The 20,427-nt window shown below is 35.4% G+C and overlaps 1 protein-coding gene across 1 annotated transcript in view; it reads right to left on the bottom strand.

Annotated features, from left to right (window-relative positions):
- EPHA6 (EPH receptor A6) overlaps nt 1-20,427 on the bottom strand; it is a gene marked incomplete at both ends in the record, with an annotated part of 480,657 nt that overhangs the window by 22,382 nt on the left and 437,848 nt on the right. The window contains one exon of the mRNA XM_081326348.1: nt 18,489-18,698. Within this exon, the coding sequence (XP_081182474.1) occupies nt 18,489-18,698 (210 nt within the window). The remainder of the gene's footprint in view (nt 1-18,488; nt 18,699-20,427) is intronic.

Genomic DNA, 20,427 nt, shown 5'->3' with positions numbered 1-20,427 from the left:
TTAGGACATACACTGTGTTTCAAATGTTGCTTTGCAATGACTGGATTCAAACATCACTTTAAGCAGCAAATGATTGATCCACTTTAGCATATTTGCCAAATCCAGATTAGATGCATAATTTATGGTATATATAAAATATGAATAAATTTAGTATACCTAGACTGTGGGTCCATATGTATGAATCCTGCCAATGGTTATTTATTACAGTTAAACAATATGGCTCAGCATAATGTGTGAATCCATAAAAAATTAGCATTATTTCAGACGATTTGCCTGTTTTCAAAAATAATCTACAGTACTCAATTCCAGAATACAGTAATAATACAATAAAAATACCACAATACAAGCTTCCCCCTTTTGTACTGGTGTTGTGATGTAAGGGGTGGAATTTGTGCCATATTTTAATACATCCCGCTTCCCAGTGATTGTGCAGTGATTTTTGTCTGAGTGACAAAAATCCAGATAATCAGTAAATATATAATGTTTTAATTATATAAATAAATATATAAATAAAAATATATAAATAAAAGATTAACAAGATGAGAGTTCTGGCACCTTTTATTTTTTTAGAAAAAAAGCACTGTATATGACAAATGGAATTCATTTATGACTTAGTTTTCTTGGCACCTATTTTTCACCATATGAATGAAATAAATCCTTTGATTTAAATCCCTGTGGTCACATTATGTTATTGCTAAAAAACTATCAGCTCTTTTGGCCAAGTTACCAGTCTGCAAAAGGAGATTGAAAGATGATAAATTGCAACATTTTCAATATTAGTAGATGTGCTCCTCAAGATAGATTCAGGAGTGACAACACTTTTTCTTTAGGCAGGAATCTGCAAACACTTTTGAAGTCGTATGAATGTTATATCTGGGTTTCAAAAGTTCATCTCGGGCAAAAACATTCCTCCCCCATAGAAAATTATCTACTAGTTATACAGATTTTTGCAGCTCAGATATAGTGGCCCTAGGAAAGACAGAAAAGATCATGTGTAAACTTTTCATTGTTCTTCTGCATGATGTTTTACATTATCTTAATTATAACATTAATATTCCTTGTCTAACATGGACAGATATAAGATGAACACCTGCAACTCTTAGTAAATCTAAATATATAGCAATTGTTTGGTGGAAAAGGAAACAAATTTAGTGTTAAAATTCAAACTGGTTAGGCTATTGCTGAGATTTGTAATAGATTTTATTTCCCTTTTTGGAATTAACTATGTAGATTATGTAGCGGATGAAGGTCAATTATTTAGAATTATAAGGGATACAATATTTTTATGAACAAAAATTCCTGCTCACATTCAAGAAGTAAACTTCTTTTGGAACTCAAAACTTCTTGATAATTTTATATGCAAATTAAAAATGGACAAGAAGCTGATATTCATCAGTATCTCTTCTTTTGATCTGAGAAACACAGCATCTGCTATGTTAGTCAACCTACATTGTATATAATGTTAACATCTGTTCATTTATGAGAGTGATGTTATTAATACTAACCATATTTTTCTCAAGAGGAACTTAGTTCGACTAGGGGGCTTTGCCCTACATAGTTGTCTACCTAATGAATTAGAGATAAGAAATCTATATAATAATACAGTTTTGAGGTAGTTTCTTAGAATGATGGCCCCTTGAGTCTTAAAGCTTGGAGGCCTTCAAATTACCTAAAAAAGCATTTCTTTTTACTGGAGCCTGCCCTTTATTTATGCTAATAAATTAAAATATTTGTCTATATCCCTTTGTCTTCATAGGTTGGCTGGGATTAGAAATATCAGTACTGTAAATCTTTTCTTCTAGTCTTTTTGTTGATAAAGTATCCTTTTTTATTTTAAGTCTTGTAAACTTTTTAAAGTTGCTGCTAGGAAATAGTTTTAACTATCATTTTAACTAACTGTTGTTTTTAAATTAGTATTTTATTTCAACATGTTCTTAGAATAAGTTATGAGTTATTTTCCAGAATAACCTGCTTAGGCTAGGTAACCTAGCAACCTAGCAGTTCGAAAGCACGTAAAAATGCAAGTAGAAAAATAGGGACCACTATGGTGGGAAGGTAACAGCGTTCCGTGCGCCTTTGGCATTTAGTCATGCTGGCCACATGACCACAGAGACGTCCTCGGACAAGCACTGGCTCTTTGGCTTTGAAACAGAGATGAGCACCGGCCCCTAGAGTTGGAAACTACTAGCACGCATGTGCGGGGGAACCTTTACCTTTACCTTTTATATAACACTAATATGTTATTTCTGATTGATTATTTGTAACCTTCAACTGGGTAAAACTGTGCATCATAGGACAACAATTTTTGAATTAATGTATTTCAAAAGAGCTAAATTACAGGATGTGTCCAGGACCTATGACTCCCATGAGATTGAAATTTGGCAAAGATGTGGCTGCTTCAATGCTGTCATGCTGCTGTAGTCAGCTGCTGTCAGGTGATCATCCTTTAAAATGCTCCCTGCTAGCTTCTTACAAGAAAAGTCATTGGCAGGAAGTTCAAAATCACTCTTGCTCCAAATGCTTTTTTGTTTGCCTGTGGTTATTTCTGTTTATTTAAGTAAAGAAATATCTATGAAATGATCACCAATGGGTCATGGCTTGTCGTATCCTGTTATTAGTACAGGAGCTTAACAGGTTCATTTAAAAAGTTTTATACCTTTCCAGTAGCATTAAGAATACAACTAAACAGAAAGCTATATACTTCCAGCAGTGTAGTTCCCATGTATAATAATAGAACTTTTTCTGCAGCTAGGGATAGTATGCCAGGGGCCATGCCAATAATTAGGACTGTGTTTCTACAGATTTATTGAATACAGTTGAACTGTCCCTTATTGATGGATTTTCAGACACATAGTACACTGCTAGGGCTGGACCACCAAATGTGAATGGCCAGAAGCAGTGCTTTTTTTCTAAAAAAAGGTGCTGGAATTCTCATCTTGGCGAGCACAGGAGGTGGGGGGGCGCTGCTGCAGCAGGCTGCCCCCCCAGGGCCGGAGCCGGTATGCCTGGTGCTGTGGGAGCAGTGGGGCCTGCTCTATACGGCGGGGCTGTTCAAGCTACATTAATTGAACACATGGCAAACATTACAAATCAGATTCCTCTTTAATGCACTATTCTTTTGCATGACTGTAGGACATTTAGAAACGCAATTACGTTCTTATGCTACCAAAGCATTCTTCCTTATCTTCCTGGTACATTGATCACCATAAAAATACTCAAGGTCTCTTGGCATAAGAATAAGTATGGTATTTAAAGAACACAATAGAAAGCATTCACAATGCACAATGTATTTAAATTTCATTTTGTTTGAGGCAACTTCTTATAAAAGAATTGCCATTAATTTGTTTTAATGAAATAATTTAAATCAATTTTTCACTTGATTTCAAATTAAATGAATTATATTGATTGACAATGAGATTTTTTAGTACAATTGCCAAATGCAATAAACTGGTTTTAGGTATATGTGTGCATTAATTATTTCAACACCAATACATTTTAACAACATATTCTAAATGTAAATGAATGCAAATGCAAATTATACAATTTATTGTGCAAAAATAAAACAAAATAACAGATTTAAGAGCTGTTATCATTAGTTATCCTTAGATAAAAAATGATTCCATCATCCAAAACTTTGTTATACTGTATTTAATGAACAGATGCTTTGGGATTAAAAAAAAAGACTGACTACATTTGATTGTGTATCACCATGGCATTAAAACAAAATTTGAACAGTGTATGAAAAATAAAAGTTCCCTAAACGTCTGCTGGCTATATCCATACATTTTCCTTGATAGCATTCTATTGCCTTCTTTTTAGCATTTTTTTCAACTTTCCAGCTTAAAAAAGGCAAGGTGTCCCGCACCAGGAGCTGAAAGTTTGTTTAAGCAGGTTGCTAGGCAACTTGTTCACACTCGGCCCTCCTTACCCTCCCACTTTTGAATTAGCCCGTACAGAACGCGTTTCCTTCTATTTGAGCCATCTGAAAGCCCATCGCTGCGATGCATTCTGCTGCTCTGCAATCTGGCTGTCTTGTTGGTGTGCTGCTGAGGAGAATTTGGCTCTCCGGAACAGTTTCCTTCAGTTTTTTTTGTGTGTGCACAAAAAAAGGTGCTGGAACGCCATTCTGAGCATTCTATGGGAAAAAAGCCCTGGCCAGAAGACTCCTAATTTACTACAACAAATGTCTTTAAATATTCAGTGATTCTATTCCTCTTATTCCCTTCTCTCCAAATTCTATCTAAAAGATGAGGTAGTCTATCTATATTTTATATTTATATAAGTTAATTTAAAGAGAGAGGCCAATGTAATTGCTTAGTAAGGAGAGGAAAAAAAGAAGAGATTGAGAAAGAAAGAGGAGGGGTTGATACAAGAGGAGGAAATTGAGGGATGGAGAACCCAATAGTGTATGTGGACCTTGAGAGTCATTATATTCAGTGATTGCAAACATAAACATGATTGAAATGCATACCTCGGTCAATAACCAAGGTAATGAATCTTAAATGGGGTCATTGTAAACAACCTCTGCATATCAAAAGAAAAGAAAATCAAATACAACTTTGCAATCTTGCACTTCTGAATACCTCTTATGTCATAAATCATTCAAAGGTTTAAACAGGATGAAATATTTCTGGGAATTTACTGAGGCTGAAGAACATCTTGACTGATTAGAATAGCAAGAAATACAAACATAAGACTTACAGTCAGCAGAGTTTTAAAGAACTATGAATTGCAGCTATCTTCTTGATATTTTTAAATTACTTTAGGTATGATTATTATTTTATACCATCTTCTTTGCTAATAGCTATCAAAATGATAAAAATATAAAAGCAATAAAACATACAAACTACTTGTATGAAGTATATTGGAATTATAAAACTGTAAATAATATAAAATACAACATTGAAAAGTTGTAACTTAGGGGTGTCAAACTCGCAATGTTACGATGTTACAATGTTTTTACATTGCCGGCAATGGTGTAGGTGCGGTTTTGCCATGACACATCTGGCCTATGGGCCAGCAGTTTGACACCCCTGCTGTAACTTGACAGTTTTTTCCTTAAAAAATCTGCAAAAAAATGAGCCTATTTTCATTCTAGAAAGACTTCATTCTCCATCTGTTCAAATAATGGTCTTTTCTTCTGAATGGGACCCTTCAAAAGGCCTCCATAGCAGTTTTTAGTAAACATACTTGCAAGACAAGCATTTTCTTAGGATAAACTTTGATCAGGCTCAATTCTAAGCTTTAGGTTTCACCTTTAGATGAACTCAGAAAAAAAATGGTAACTAGTACCAGTTTTTCAGTATTCATATCATTTTTACTCAGTAAATTAGTTACAAGACCTAGTCCTGAATTTGTATTCTATGAAGTTTCTGGATGTTCTTCCATGATAGTCTTTCATGGAGCTGTTGTCTAAATATGATGTGAATAGGGCATGGATAACTGAGGTCACATCTGGAAATGTAGAAAGGCTTCAGTGATATAATAATTGTGTAATCTACTCCTTGCATCCCTCTGATTTTAAGATGTACTTAAAATTCATACGGTGTAAAATTAGAAAGTCTAAAACAGACAAAGCAGGTTTATGTTTTAATCTTTTGTGCAAATAGTTCCGTGATTAAATAAAACTATACAGAGAACAGTGAAATACATTCATATCATCGCAAGAACAAAAGCATTTGTGACATAGCTATATTTACGTCTTGTTTTAATGAATTGTCATTAATTATAAAAAAGAAAAAATATAAAAACACTTTAGAGTGCCAAATTAATTTCTCCAATAAAGCCCTTGGCATTTTTAATCTTCAGTGTGCTTTATAAAACTTTTACTAATTATTTTGCACAGATTCTGGATATCTTCATTCATTTCTTGTTAAAATACATGTAAATCTCTTGCCAGAGATTTTTCCTTCCTGCTTTAGAAAGAAATGTTAGATGTCTGTCTGTCTGTACAGCTAGCTAGCCATCATCTATGTAGCTAATTGCACAACAGTATCTGCTATGTATTTTCATACATTGATCATTTGCTTCCAGAATTAGTTTGCTGAAGAAGGTATAAAAGGATAACTTTGTAGTAGTATTATAAAGTAGATGGATTCTAGACTGCAACAATCCAGGCTAAGTTTCTACTTAAAGAAATTAGTATACAAAATTACAATATGAACAGACTTATATTTAATGGTTAGACTACTCCAATCTTATCTATGGTAATTTGCATAGACTTGTCAGGGTTTTGAAAAACAGTCTTGCCAGTGCTGAAATCACAAGACTGATCAACTGCGAGCAGTATGTTTATGTAGGTGCACAATGCAATTTCTATGTATGGATATATATTCATATATAGGCACAATCAGCACATACAAATAGTGAGGATGGAAGCAGTAGTCAGAAAGGAAATAACAGAGACCTTCTCTTTAGAGAACTGAATGTGTTACTGTTTTGAACTGATTCAACATGTATTTAGGAGAAAATTGGAAGCCTGCTGGTATCTGTTTCCATGCTATTTTGGATTACTGATAAGAGAGCAATCTTCTACCATTATTTCGTTCAGGTATTCCAAAACTCCTTGGCTCCAATTGATTCAACAGACAATCAGAACAGAAGCAGTGCACGAGACAGTAATAAATTTCCTTATGTCTGCTGGTGTTTAATAGATTGCTCATATGGACAAGGGAACTAATGTAGATCACCTGAGATTTAGACAGTGAATCCATTTTTGATTCCAATCAAAGTTGCACTAGGTTGGCGGCCTGATGTGCAATAGGCACAGCCATGGAATGGGACAACTTCCTGCAGCCAACTCACTGCAGCCAACTTTCCAGGCCTAACTCGCCATGGGACCACTCACCATGGTCAACCCACCACAGGACAACTTGCTCCAAGAAAATTTAATTATTTAAAATAGTTAAAAAAATATTTTAATTTTTGTCATTCACATTTCATTTTGGCACCCTTTCTTTAATGATTGTATTGCACTATTTCTTTGATATTAGTTTAACTCTTGTCTCGCATGTGAGCTGTCCCGTGGTGAGTTGGCCATGGTGAATTGGCTGTGGCGAGTTGGCCATGGAAAGTTGGCTATAACCTAAAGCTCATTATTCCTTTGATTAAAGAAGCACAAGACTTTATTTACTGTTATTCATATGTGCAAAGAAGCATCCTTCAATATACTGTTTGTAAGTCCATAACTTATTGAACTCAGTAGCCATATGCAGGCAGGTTTTCAAACATTTAAGTGAAGACATAAACGGGATAGTAAATGACATGCATGCAAGTCTCATGCTAGCCTAATCACGCTAGTAAAGTCTGAAAAGGATTTATGTTTATATGTGCTACAAAAAGAGGTTTATTGCATATGTAGAGACATCTACATTTTTCTTACTCATTGTTAGTCTTAAAATGACTAAAGGAAGAGACTGTGTGCTTGTACAGCTAGGTAATTTCTAAAATGTCTTCAGTCTATAACTAATCTCTTCATTAACCTTCCAAATATGTATTTTATCAGCATTACTGACAAGCCTGCTGCTGGTCTATGCTTGATGCTCATGGCAGGTGTCCATATAACACATCTTAAATCGCTAACCATTTTTCAGTGATCCTGACACCTCCTCCTCTCTCACACCTTTTAACCTCTTTTCCTGCCTTTTGTGAAATGTAATATTAAATTATTTATACTTTTCCACTTTTCAGAAGCTCAGAGCAACATTCTGAAAAATTCTGAATTTGTCCCCATGAGTTTCTGAAGCACACTGCAAGGGCATTCTTCTACTCGGACTTATCAAAAGATTGCTTACATTTTACACCATGATTGGCATGTTCATTTTAGCCAGCTCTATCTGACTGACACTGTTACATTAGGAAGCTGTGTTATAGCATCTTACAGCATCTGCATTAAAAGTGAAGCATAACTGGAACTGGAACCAAAATACTTAAGAAATGCAAGAATAAATTACCCACTGTGTTTTTTTTATTAGTGGAAAATTGGTAACAAGATACAATAGCAAAATTATTTTCAACCCATCTTTTGTTTTCTTTCTGTGCCTGGAAATTCACCTGCTGCATACTGTTGCTTTCCAAACTTCTTCAATGAATGCATACATAACTTTAAACATGGAAATTGCCTTTTTATTTCATAAATTGTGGACACAAGTGTTGAAGCCTTCCTTGCCTCACCAGAAACTCACCTGTTTGTTACCGTGCACTGTTCAATAGTTAAGCCTCCAGCTGCATTTATTTTTACTCCATTAAATCTTGCTTCTCCATTGAAAGTTCACAGCTTTCAGAATTATGTTATTATTCTAAAAAGCAGGAGTAATTTCAGTTCTTTTCTACTTATATAGCACAGTAATGTTCTTGCAATGTTGGGTAATAATAACTACAAAAAATAGTAACAACTGGTAATAATTTATGAGAACACCTTCTTAGAGAAAATAATAGCAAAATAAATTCAGAAAACCAAATGAAGGTTTGTGTTGACATTTTGATAATTATTCTGTGGCAACAAACCCATAATATCCTTCAGAAGTGATAATAATATGTTAGAAACATTCCTCCAGCCAACTTGTTCTGTTCTCACAATTAAGAAATCTTTTCAGTGCTTGGCATATAATCAGCATAGCAATCATGATCACAATGTCTTAAGGCAATTCCTGGGTTATACCAATCATTTTCTATAGCTTAGTTTCTCTTTATAAAAATTACAGACTTGTAACATAGAGCCATTTGTGTTGCATGAGTAAAGCTTATTCTTTGAAGCAGTGTAAAATAATACTAATAATTATAGGTAATAATTGTCTTAAAATGACATAGAAAAATTGGCTTCAGCAAAAAGAATTGTTACTAAAAATGCCACTTGAAAGCAGCTTGATATTTCTGCTCATCATAAGCCCAAAACCAGATGTGACACAGATCTGCATTTGTTTTCAGATATCAGAAAACTGTATCTTTGAACGGGGCCAGGAACTAGAACTTTTATTCCAACAATTTTTCCATGTTAAATAATATCTTATCGCAATAAGATTTTTTCTTTGAAAAGATGAAGATATATCTGTTATTTGTCTAAAACTGTTATTAAATAAAAAAGTGAAGCTTATATGTTCTATAGAAAAAGCATAGTTTCAGTAATTACTGAATTGTTTCAATTATTGAAAAGATCAGGAAGGTAACAGGATAAAACATTTTCTCTCATGCTTCAGAAACTCTGGAAATTAGACTATATCATTATGTTATACTGTAATTCATAGCATGTAAAAACTTATTTTTTTCCAGTTGTTTACACTATGATGGATTTACAACTCAAGTTCCCTGTAGTCACAGTAAGCATTGGTCTGTCAGGGCAACCTTATCTTGGGGAGGATGTAATGCAGGTAGAAGAATAACAAAAGCAGGTTCCCCAGTTATTTAATCAAGATCCATTATATGCAATGATTGGGGAAACTATGATGATTCGGAAAGGCCAAACAGTCAACAAAAGAACAATGTGTTGTAAGTTCATCATAACATGACACTTAATGTAAAGGGAACATAAAGTGATACATAGGTTCAAACTGCAAGGAAGCAAAAATTACAGAAAGCAGCAGTGGGAGAAAAAATGGGAAAAAGATATTTAGTACTTAACTGTGGAGAAATTTTAAAGATATATAATGGAATGCCAAATAAGTATTGGAAATGTAATCAATAAGAAGGTATCTTTAATCATCAATGGTGGATATGTAAAATATGGTGAACATGTAACTTATTGAAACCGGGTACGTTGTAATGATTAAAAATGGGTGTAAAATTGAAACCAGAAGCCTTTCTTTTAGATATTATGGATAAGCAAATTGAGAGAAAACATGGGATTTTGTTTCTATATATGACAACAGTGGCGAGGACTTTTATATGCACAGAGGTGGAGAGATACACAAATTACAACAACTGAAGACTTGATTGTGAAATTAATAAAACCAGCATATACTGTATGTCAGAATTGACTACTTTGATGAGACACAAAAGTCTAGCTTTGCTTTTACTTGGAGGCCACTTTTGGATTTTTTGCTTGAAAAGATAAAAATGAAGTTTTGATTTTATGATGGGTTGACTAAATATATTATGATTATAGAAATACAAACAAATTATAGAAATATAGAAAATCCTATATTTTCATTCTTACTATGAGACATGTAAAGTTATATTTTTGCTTATGTTTAAACATAGAATAAGAGATATTTTTGTTACATAATTTTAATGTTGATTGTCTAATTTTTATATTTTTATAAACTTTTAGAGCGAGAGGTTACTTTGTATTTGTATTTGTACCTGATATTTTTTTTTTCTTGTCCCTTTTTAACTTTTTCCCCTTGGGCCCCTTCCCAGTTTTCCTTTGTCTGTTACATTGTATTTTATTTTTCTTTGAAAGTTGATTAAAAATAGTACAAAATGAGGTGGTGAGGAGAAGAGCTGCTTCCTGTTCATGAGAAGAAAACAATAGAGATGCAGTATACACTGAGGAGGAAAAAGGGGATATATAGTACTTAGGTTTTAAATAAAATGGCGGCTCTGATTTACGGCACAATGGAAAGGCAATTAATAATAAATCCAACTTTTCTTTATTGTGAATATTTGTTTCTTCAATTTGTAAGTGTATATGGCAACAGCATACCTTCAAGGGAGTCAACAACAGAGATTCAGCATGCAGCTAAAGTGATTGTTAATATGATGGCCAGTGATTCATTGTCTGGCTTTGATGATCCTATGTTTACAACTAAAAATGAGGGGCTAAGCCAGGGTCAAAGACCTATTCCTATTTGGATGGAAGAAAGGCACATTGGGGATTCTTCAGATTTAAGGGCTGAAGAGTTTGCTGAGTTTGAGTCTTAACCAGACCCATAGAAATTACTTGGGGTGAATGTGCATGGAAGAAGCAATGGATGAGAAAGAGACTGAATCAACTTCAGATAGCCTAAATTAATCAACATCTCAAACCTGGCCACACAGAAGTTATAAAGGGACAAGCAAAAAATATTATCTATTTGAGAGGAAGAAATGTGGCTCGGCAAATTAGGCAAGCTGTTATATATATATGAAAAAAATACTTTTATGACATGCTGGGCAAATGGCTGTCCAGTCTCTTTTTGAAAACTTCCAGTGATGGAGCACCCACAATTTTTGAAGGCAAGCCATTCCATTGGTTGATTGCTCTCATCTTTAGGAAATTTCTCCTTGGTTCTAGGTTGCTTCTTTCCTTGGTTAGCTTCCATCCATTGTTTGTTTTCTTGCCTTCTGGTACTTTGGAAAATAGTTTGACCACCTGGTCTTTATAGGAGCCCCTCAAATATTGGAACACTTCTATCATCTAGTCCTTCTTTTCACTAAACTAGTCATACCCAATTCCTTAATAATATATAAAATAATAAGTAATCTTGGGTCTTCATGAATTTAGCATTTTTTCCTCTAGTCTCTGTTGGTAGAATCAATTTTACTATTTTGTAAAATACTCTCAGGCCTGTTTTCTATTCAGAAAGCTTTGAATATGAAGTGTGCTTTGGGTTATTTTGGTGAAAGATATATTGACTAGAATAAATAGTATTATTTAATCCAAAACTGGCTATGTGTCTGTAACTGATAGCATGGAACAAGGAATTAGGTAGTGTTACACATCACTTTAGGCTTTGTTAACATTTTTAAAAGCTGATGTTAGGATTTTAGATGGCTGGCATTCATGCCTTGTTTTGAAGTTTAGGAAAACATGTTTTTCCTTTGATGTGCAAAAACTAGCCCTTTCAGGAACCTCAACCAAATAATAGGCTGTACTCTGAAGTCCTTGAGTGTTGCAATGTGTTAAAAAAACAACCTCAGGTAGGAAGAGGAGGAGCAACATGTTTTAAGAGTGTCTGTCTTTTCTCATGTATAGTATTGTTTGATTTGTTACTTCCTGATACATCACATACTGTATATCAAATGAATGTATCATGTCTGCATGTTTCTGCATTTTATATAAAGAAAACCCTTCCATTAATAAAATGCTTTTTGCTTTGTCTGAAATATTTATCATTTGTATTGTCAGGGAGTGAAAAAGACATTTTGCAAAGATATTGGGTGTTTCTTTATGAAATTCAGAGATTAGGTTCCTTTCAGCTCCATGCCAACTCAAGTGCTTAAGTTTTATGGGCAACAATTAGGAGCTGGGCAAAGGAAGCATATGACAGACACAATCACAGAAGCAGCAAAGGGTACTTTACAAGTGCCAGAATCCAGGCTATAAACAAGACTGTCAGTATTTATCCTTTTGGATTAATGTGCAGACTGTGAAAGATACAATTTAATCACTAACAGTTATATATTTTATTGTCAATATATATTTCTGAAATAGTAGATCAATACACATCTATTTTGCAATGCATTCAGAATTGTCTGTTTCCTTAAATAGGAGCATAGAATATGAAGAAGCAGCAGTTTAAAAATTGCGCTGCCTTTTCTCTGACCATGCAATTTTATTCATGGTGAGAGAAACATACACCACCCAGATGCTACAGCTCTTATGCACAAAGAGATGTTTTCCGGAAGAGGGATGTATGCTATGCTGCTTTGCCTGGCATCATCACACCATTCAAGTGGAAGTTTCCTTATATAATTATATTATCGATGGGCATATTAATCAAAATGAATGATAAAGCATTATCATTCTGAAATGCTAGTTGGTAACTACTCATTGGAATTCTTTAGTTTTCCTCCCTTCCCCATCAGGAACAATGAAAGTCCATCTTTCTCAATCTGGTGTCCTTTAGTTGTTGTAACTATAATTCTAGAAGTTTCCAGCTAGTCAATATTATTTTCTGGATTTTAGAATTTTAGAATAATACCACTCTAAATAATGCATAAACACATATGATAGGCAAGATGCATTTCATGGGATCATTTTAGAAAAGATGTCTAGAATTGCCATTACATAATCATAGTAGCTCTCATAAATGTCCTGGTTGTTTTTCATTGCACGAGAATATAATATGTTCACTTTTTATCCTGTGAATAAATATTCAAGTGTACAATCATTAGGACAATTATATGTTTTTTTAAAAAAGGTGTAACAAATGTATTAACAAGGGATTCCAAATATTTACTTAAAGTAGCAATTATAAAATTTTCTAAATACTTTATGAGAAGGATTCTTCCTTGATCCATAGCTTTTGATAGTACCCATTTAGCAAAAGCTTTAAAAAGAGTTACAATCCATTTTGTAATTTAATAATTTATGATAAATATACATATAAAATTCTATTTTCTCTAGTATGTCAATTAGGTTTGGCAACAGTATTGCATAATATGGCATTCTTTTTTAAGCCATCAATATTACAAAAACCTTCTCATTTGTTTTCAGTATAGTGATGGCAAAACATTCCTAATCTGATAACACATACATCCATAAATTTATATTTATATATTAATGCTATTTCTAAACTACCTAATAGGGGATGCAACGGCTCAGCGATTAAAGACTCTGAGCTTGTCAGCTGGAAAGCTGACACTTGTCCCAGCTCCTGCCTACTTAGCAGTTAGAAAACATGCAAATGTGAATAGATAAATAGGTACCACTCGGTGGGAAGGTAATAGCATTCTGTGTGTCTTGGCATATAGTTGTGCTGGCCACGTGACCACAGAAATGTCTTCAGACAATGCTGGCTCCCTTGGCTAAGAAACAGAGATGAGTACCACCCCCTAGAACTGGACATGACTGGGCAGGAGAAACCTTAACCTTTACCTTTAAACTACCTAATAGGTTGTGCTCTCTGGATTGTTTACACAAAGCAAGTCACAAGCAAAAAATACATTATACCCTTGACCGAAGATTGGTACACTCCTCCTATCTGGGATGGTCGTCCTCTTCCACTGAGCGCACAGCTTTTGGAGGGACACACATGGAGTGGTGAGGGAGGAAGGGGACACCTACCTAGCCAGCCAGTTCAGCCGAATCAACCCTGGCGATCAATAGAGTGACAGATGTCACAGCCAGATCGCCCTCACATCCAAAAAATACATTAATAAAAGCACTTTGACTTTTCTGTTGGCTGAAAATGGGTAGAGTGAAATTGAAGATTTAGAAATGTTTGCATTTGATAAATTAAACATATTTCTGTGCTGCTGCAATCAAAACAGATTCTCAGCAGCTTGCATTTCTTCATCACCTTCCCTTTTTAATTAAAAAAATCTCACACAAACTGTTCTCAAGCTATTTGAAATATGGTAATATGGAAGAAAACTGGAAACACCTAAAATCCTTTCCTCTTCTACCATTTTATCTTTTGTGTTTTTCTTGAATTGACATTTCCTGTAGTTGGAAGAAAGTAGCTTATGGATAACTGGATAACCTTGCTATATTCATAATGCTGAATTCAGAGTAGGAAATCTATCAGTTTTATGGTCTTCGGGGTATTTTTAAAAAGCTTGAAGCATGCATGCATACACACATACAAACAAAAATATATACACACAAACCAGATTCCCAGTTTTGAATATTGTCATCAACTGCAAGAGCAGAAAGCATGTCTAAACAATGGAAGACCATAAATCAGAAGAGATGTGGGAAAACTTGGTAGATTCATAGTTTTGCCAAATATAGATAATACCAAGAAAGGGGTAACACTGCAGCTCTTGTTTGCAATGATCTTTGATTGCAAAAAATCTGTGAACTTAGAAGTGAATTGTGAAGCCACTCACACAGTTCTATTGAAGAGTACCATCAGAATGAAATAAGGTCACTAAGTGCTTTTGATAAATAACTAAACTATGAGAATATTGGCTATACAACCTCTACATTATTGTACAATCCATGCAATAAGAAACAATACTGAACTGAAATTTATAGTAAATTTTTAGGACAATTCTGAATTGCCTGACTGGAAACTAATTATCACAAAGCATGGAATAATTAGAATGTATCCACAACATCCTCAAGATCAGAGAAGAAGAATAAAGTAAGTTTCTTATCTAGCATGACAGAATGCCATGCTTGATGCAGAGATATAAATATTATATTTAAATTAAATCCAGAGATGCTTTGCTGATTATCATACTGAGATCAATTAATCAGATTAATTTATGGTACTGAGCAAACTGGTAATCTTTCAACATCAATACTTTAGCTTTTTGTGACATTTATGTTCGTGATTGTATCTGTAGGTTATTTAAAAATTCAGATTTGTATGAAATGATTACTTTTATTTCAAATCATCTAAATAAGTATTTGACTAATTTGCAGTAAAGGTGTTCATTAATTTATCTTTCTGTAAGAAGAGCAATTATTTGTGTTTGCTAATCCCAAACTGATTAGAAATACTGTTTTTCCTGGGGAAAAAAGTACTATTCCAATTCAGCCACTGTGGGGCAGTCAAAGGCAACAAATATTTATTCTTTCATAACTTGACAATGCAAAAGTGTTCATTTACTGACAAACATTAAACAAAGTATTTAGTTTTCTGCTAAAACTAATCTTAATTTTATTAATTTGATAACAAAAAGTCATGTCTGTGACACATACTGCAGATTTGCCTGGCTGAAGCTGCAATCTAAAAAAGATGCAGGCACAGTTTAAAATCCATTGTTTCCAATTCTGTATTGGACTATAGCCATAATTTTTAGTCACCTTAGGCTAGATTCGGAATACATCACTTAACACCTAAGCCTATTGAAATCCCAAAAATGAAATGAGACAGCTGTAACTTTTCAGACTGATTTTGGTGGGTTCTAGCTGTGACTAACAGCCTGGATCCAGCTCATTGTGTCTCCAGTTTAGCTGTATTTCATTATGTAAAAACAAATCAGAGTAGACTAACACATGCATCTTTAGCATGAATTACAACCATACATTATTTATTAGCACTAATTAATACAATCTTATTTTAATGAATTCCTAGAAGAATCAGAAGGAATTTGTACAGGCATCTTGAAGCTGCCACAATGGAAATAATATATGTAATTGTTTATTATACCGCTACCTGCATCCTGTTAGCCTAATGAAAAATACAAAAAGAAGATCAATATGTTCTTATTAAAAGGTAAGATAAGCTTTATGGGCTATATCTATGTTACTTTTATACTGCTATTATCAAGACATATTTGGTTACACTAATACTTTGATTTTTATTTTGATACTTTGATTCCCATGGAGTAATGCAGAAACTTTTACAGCTCCTCTTATTGTAGATTTCAGTCAGATGAAAATGTTCCTCTCTACTAAGAACAAACTGTTACAAACAGTCAATGCATGAAATCTTGTAGGCAGGGTGAATCTGGGTAATTGTGTTTTTTGCCAAGGGATAATAAAAAATTAGGTTTAAGCCAATAGTGGAATTCAAACTAGGGAGAGCTGGCACTTGAAAGTGGTCCAAGTGAAGCGTGGTATCTGCTTCAGATTCATGCAGGATTTATTAGCTTTCCAGGCAGAACCAGGAGCATGCGACAGCAGTCTACTTCATCCTGTGGATTATTATTCTCTGAGATGAATTGACTTTCTTACTCCTGACATTATTTAAACTACTAGAATATGGGAGTTTGCAAAATCTAGCCTTGTACTATCCTATTTTACCCAGTAAGATTATAGCACTTAGCTGACCATGGCTGAACTCAGAAAGCAAAGCAGAATTGGACTTGGTTAATCTTAGGTAAGAAAGCATTATAAAATGTAGAGATGCAGGATGAATTGCAAAGTTGAAGAAAATATCCCGGAACAATACAGTGACAGACCATCTCTACCCTGTTGCCAAGAAACTACGTGATTTTGTCCATGATGTCAACAGGAGTTAAGCTCAACTCAAAGGACACAGTTTACTTTTGTTCTAAACAGATGGTAAGTCCAATGTTAGTTTTTTTAAAACATAAAGAAGCCATTAAGAAAATCAAACTATGAACATTTTAGTTCTAACATTATTGAAGCCCTATTTTTGCACATTTTCATAAATTTCACAAACATAGAAGTACCGTGTTTCCCCCAAAATACAACCTAACCAGAAAATAAGACCTAGCTTGATTTTGGGGGTTGGGCCTAATATAAGCCCTACCCTAAAAAGTAAGCCCTACTTAAGACCCCGCCTACTTCGTCCCACTGTAGGTTTTTTGGCAGGCCGGATCACATGCCTCCCCCCAGCCTTGCCTGCTGCTGGTGCCACTGCTGTGAGGTGGCCTGAACATTAAGAAACCCGGGGCCTAAGGCAAGCAGGGACTGCATCCTTTCTATCCATTCCCTAGATTGGGGAATCCAGTGGGCAGGTGGGGGTGAGGACTGGCTGGGGGCTCACTAGCAGCTTTGTCTTTCACCCTCACCCCGAAGCAGCCTCTGGAGGTGGCCTGCACTTTCCCACAGGCTTTCCTGGCTTTCTCTTCCTGTGCGGAACGGCAAGAAAGAAAGCTGGGCATCCCGAGACGTCCCACTCTGGGAGGCGTCCCACTCTGGGGGAGGAAGGTTTTGGAAACTGTCTTTTCATTTACATTCATCATCAAATATTTCAATCTGTCCCTTTATTTTTTTAAAAAAAATGATTTGTATTTACCAGGATTAGCCTCCTTGATTGCAATGGGAAGGTACGGTGTGAATTCTGTGCATGAGCCACGGAAATACAGACACTCACACCCTCATGCCGCTTCCTCACTTGGGGCACTGCTTTGTAGGTGCATTCAGCTTTGTGGCTCAGCTAAACTCTTCAGCTATGGTAGGCCACAGTTCCCATCAGTGTCAGGAAGCCTGGGCGATGGAAACTTTAGGCCAGGCTCTTCGCAGCTGAAGCAATCCGGTTTGCCTGGGGTCAGGTTGGCCATTGCCAGAGGTGTGGCCAATCCCCATTCTCCGGCTCTGCCACATATGTGGGATGAGCCTCCCATGATGGCCAACCTGACTCTGGGTGAGCCAGATTGCTTACAGGGAGAGGCTGTGCGTTGCATGAAGATGACTGCAAAGGGCGTGCCCAGATCTCTGCAGCTCCTGGAGGTTCCGAGCACTGTTTTTTGGGCAACTTGGTTTCTCACCCCACTCCCGCCAGGCTGATCTGGTGGGTGGGATTGCCTTCCACCTTCCCTGCCACTGCATTGGCAGCTGACATTGCCCTCCCAAGGGTCAGTGTGGTGATTGGCGGCCATCTGAGTGCTGTTTTTGGTGCCACCTCTCTGTGTGCGTCTGCTTCACTGTTTTAGGCAGCACTTTGGATCAGCTGCAGCACGCCATGGAGAAGATGGCTGAGGTCTGGGGGATGGTCTATTACCATTCATAGCATGGCAGTCCTAAAAGATGACAACAGTGAAATAAAACTCTGAAGGTTTATTAAGGGAGGAAGAGAGCACATCCACTGATGAAGAGAGAACATTTAAAAGACCCAGTTACATTGCCTAGTCACGAAAAAGTTTAAGACAGGATAATTTAGTTTATATTAACTATATAGCAGAAAATGAAGCAATAATCAGTGTAAAGTACCTGTTCAACATCATCTGACCTTTTTGTATTAGGAAAAAACCCCAAATAAACTTACAGTTGTTGTATAAGCTGCCTCAGGATCATCCTCTAGTACCCGTGATAATCCAAAGTCAGAGACTTTGCACATAAGATTACTGTTGACCAAAATATTCCGAGCTGCCAAGTCCCGATGTACATAACCCATATCTGAGAGATATTTCATGCCGGAAGCAATTCCACGAAGCATCCCAACAAGCTGGATGACTGTGAAGTGGCCATCGTGTTTCTGAAAGGAAGGTAGAGTTTCACTTGACATTTTCATGTTGTGCTGGTAAAACATTTGCTAAATATAACAATTTATATTTCAAAGGTCTGGTTATTTTTCAGCTAAATCTTCCATGAATTTAATGTATAAATTTGATAAATAAATGAACCCAGTTTTTACCTGAAGCACAATGAGCAGGATCAAATTATTATATTTTGGACATAGTATCAAAGACCTAACCTTGGAAATGTCTACAATGCTGGGAAAGGTGGAAATAAAAAGACGGGACCAGCAGCAAAATGTATGGATTCAGGGCCAAGAGATGCAGCATTGGAAGATTTGAAGGACCAGGTTAGGGACATGGTGTCCAGAAGAAAATCTACCTATGTTATCACTAAGAATTGTCACTGACTGATGGCACACATTCAACCAATCAATTTCTACAAGGTGTAAGAATAGCTAACAATTTCTCTAAAGCTATCAACATGTCCAGCATGGAATTAACTAATTTCAGACAACTGCAGGGCATAATGCTTGATTGAGTAATTTTACTCTGCACTTAACTGACAAGTGGTGTTTGCACTGTGATGCCCTGCATGAGTGCATAGATGATTAAGAGAGCCTCACATCAGTCAGTATAAGCCTGTCCCTCATCTCATTTTAATTCCAGGTCTTTCATTAGCCAAGCACTAAATACTCTCTCATACAACTACCAAAGAGTGATAGAAGGAATATTTTGGAAGGCAATGCATTGGCCTGTACCTGCATAAAATGTGAGGAACAGAAGAGTTCCAGGATATAAATAATGGGAAAAACTAGAATACAATATTGTATTGGAAAACAAAGCTTTGTTTTTGTTTAATAAATTTTCTCATGAAATAAAGGGAAATAAATTTCACTGTTGTCTGGGACCTAGGTCATGCTATATAATTGATTGGTTAAAGTCTGAGAAAGACAATGGCCGTTTGCAAAACAATTCAGGACCAGATCATCTGAATATTACTCTTATAGCAGGAAGTGATTGGATCTAGTACATTTCGTACATTTCGCCGGGATCTGAAAACTTGGTTTTTTGATCTATCAGGCCTGGACTGAAGGGGTTTTAGCTTTTAATATTGTTTTAATTGTTGGGCTTATGTAATTTAATCTATTTTAATTTATACTATTTTTATAGCATATTTTATGTTGCCCTGTAAACCGCCCTGAGTCCTTCGGGAAAAGGGCGGTATAAAAATTTAATTAAATAAATAAATTAAATAAATAAGACTATATGAAAAACAAGGCTTTTTCATTGTGAGCAGCTGCGAGGGGCTTGACATTAATCTTGAAAATTGGATATGTATATTTTAAGATGTACTTATCGGTAAATTTGTTATGGTAGGGATTCTGTTCCTGACTGCCTCTTGAAGCAGTGGGGATTTTGCAAATGTTTTGGCTATATAATACTTTGCAAGCTGACAGCTTCTTTCTCTGTCTCTCAGAAGTCCATCATACATCTCTAAGGACAAATAGGAATTTGAAAACAGAAATTAGCTGTTGGGCAAAATACTGTATTACACCATGGATGGGCATCCTGAGAGTACATTTGATGCTTTGTAATGGAACAATCTAGCATATATGAAACTTATTTTCTAGCAACTAGGTGTAAAAGGATTGTACTGCAGCTTTTAATAATAATAATAAAATACAGTAGCCCTTTTAAATCATACTTCTGTTTCTGTCAAAAAAAAATAACATATGCATGAAATGT

The sequence above is a fragment of the Vipera berus genome (assembly GCF_964194415.1).
Source record: "Vipera berus genome assembly, chromosome: 4".
Classification (NCBI taxonomy): domain Eukaryota; kingdom Metazoa; phylum Chordata; class Lepidosauria; order Squamata; family Viperidae; genus Vipera; species Vipera berus.
Note: the sequence above shows the minus strand (reverse complement) of the source record. Positions and strands in the feature narration are given on the sequence as shown.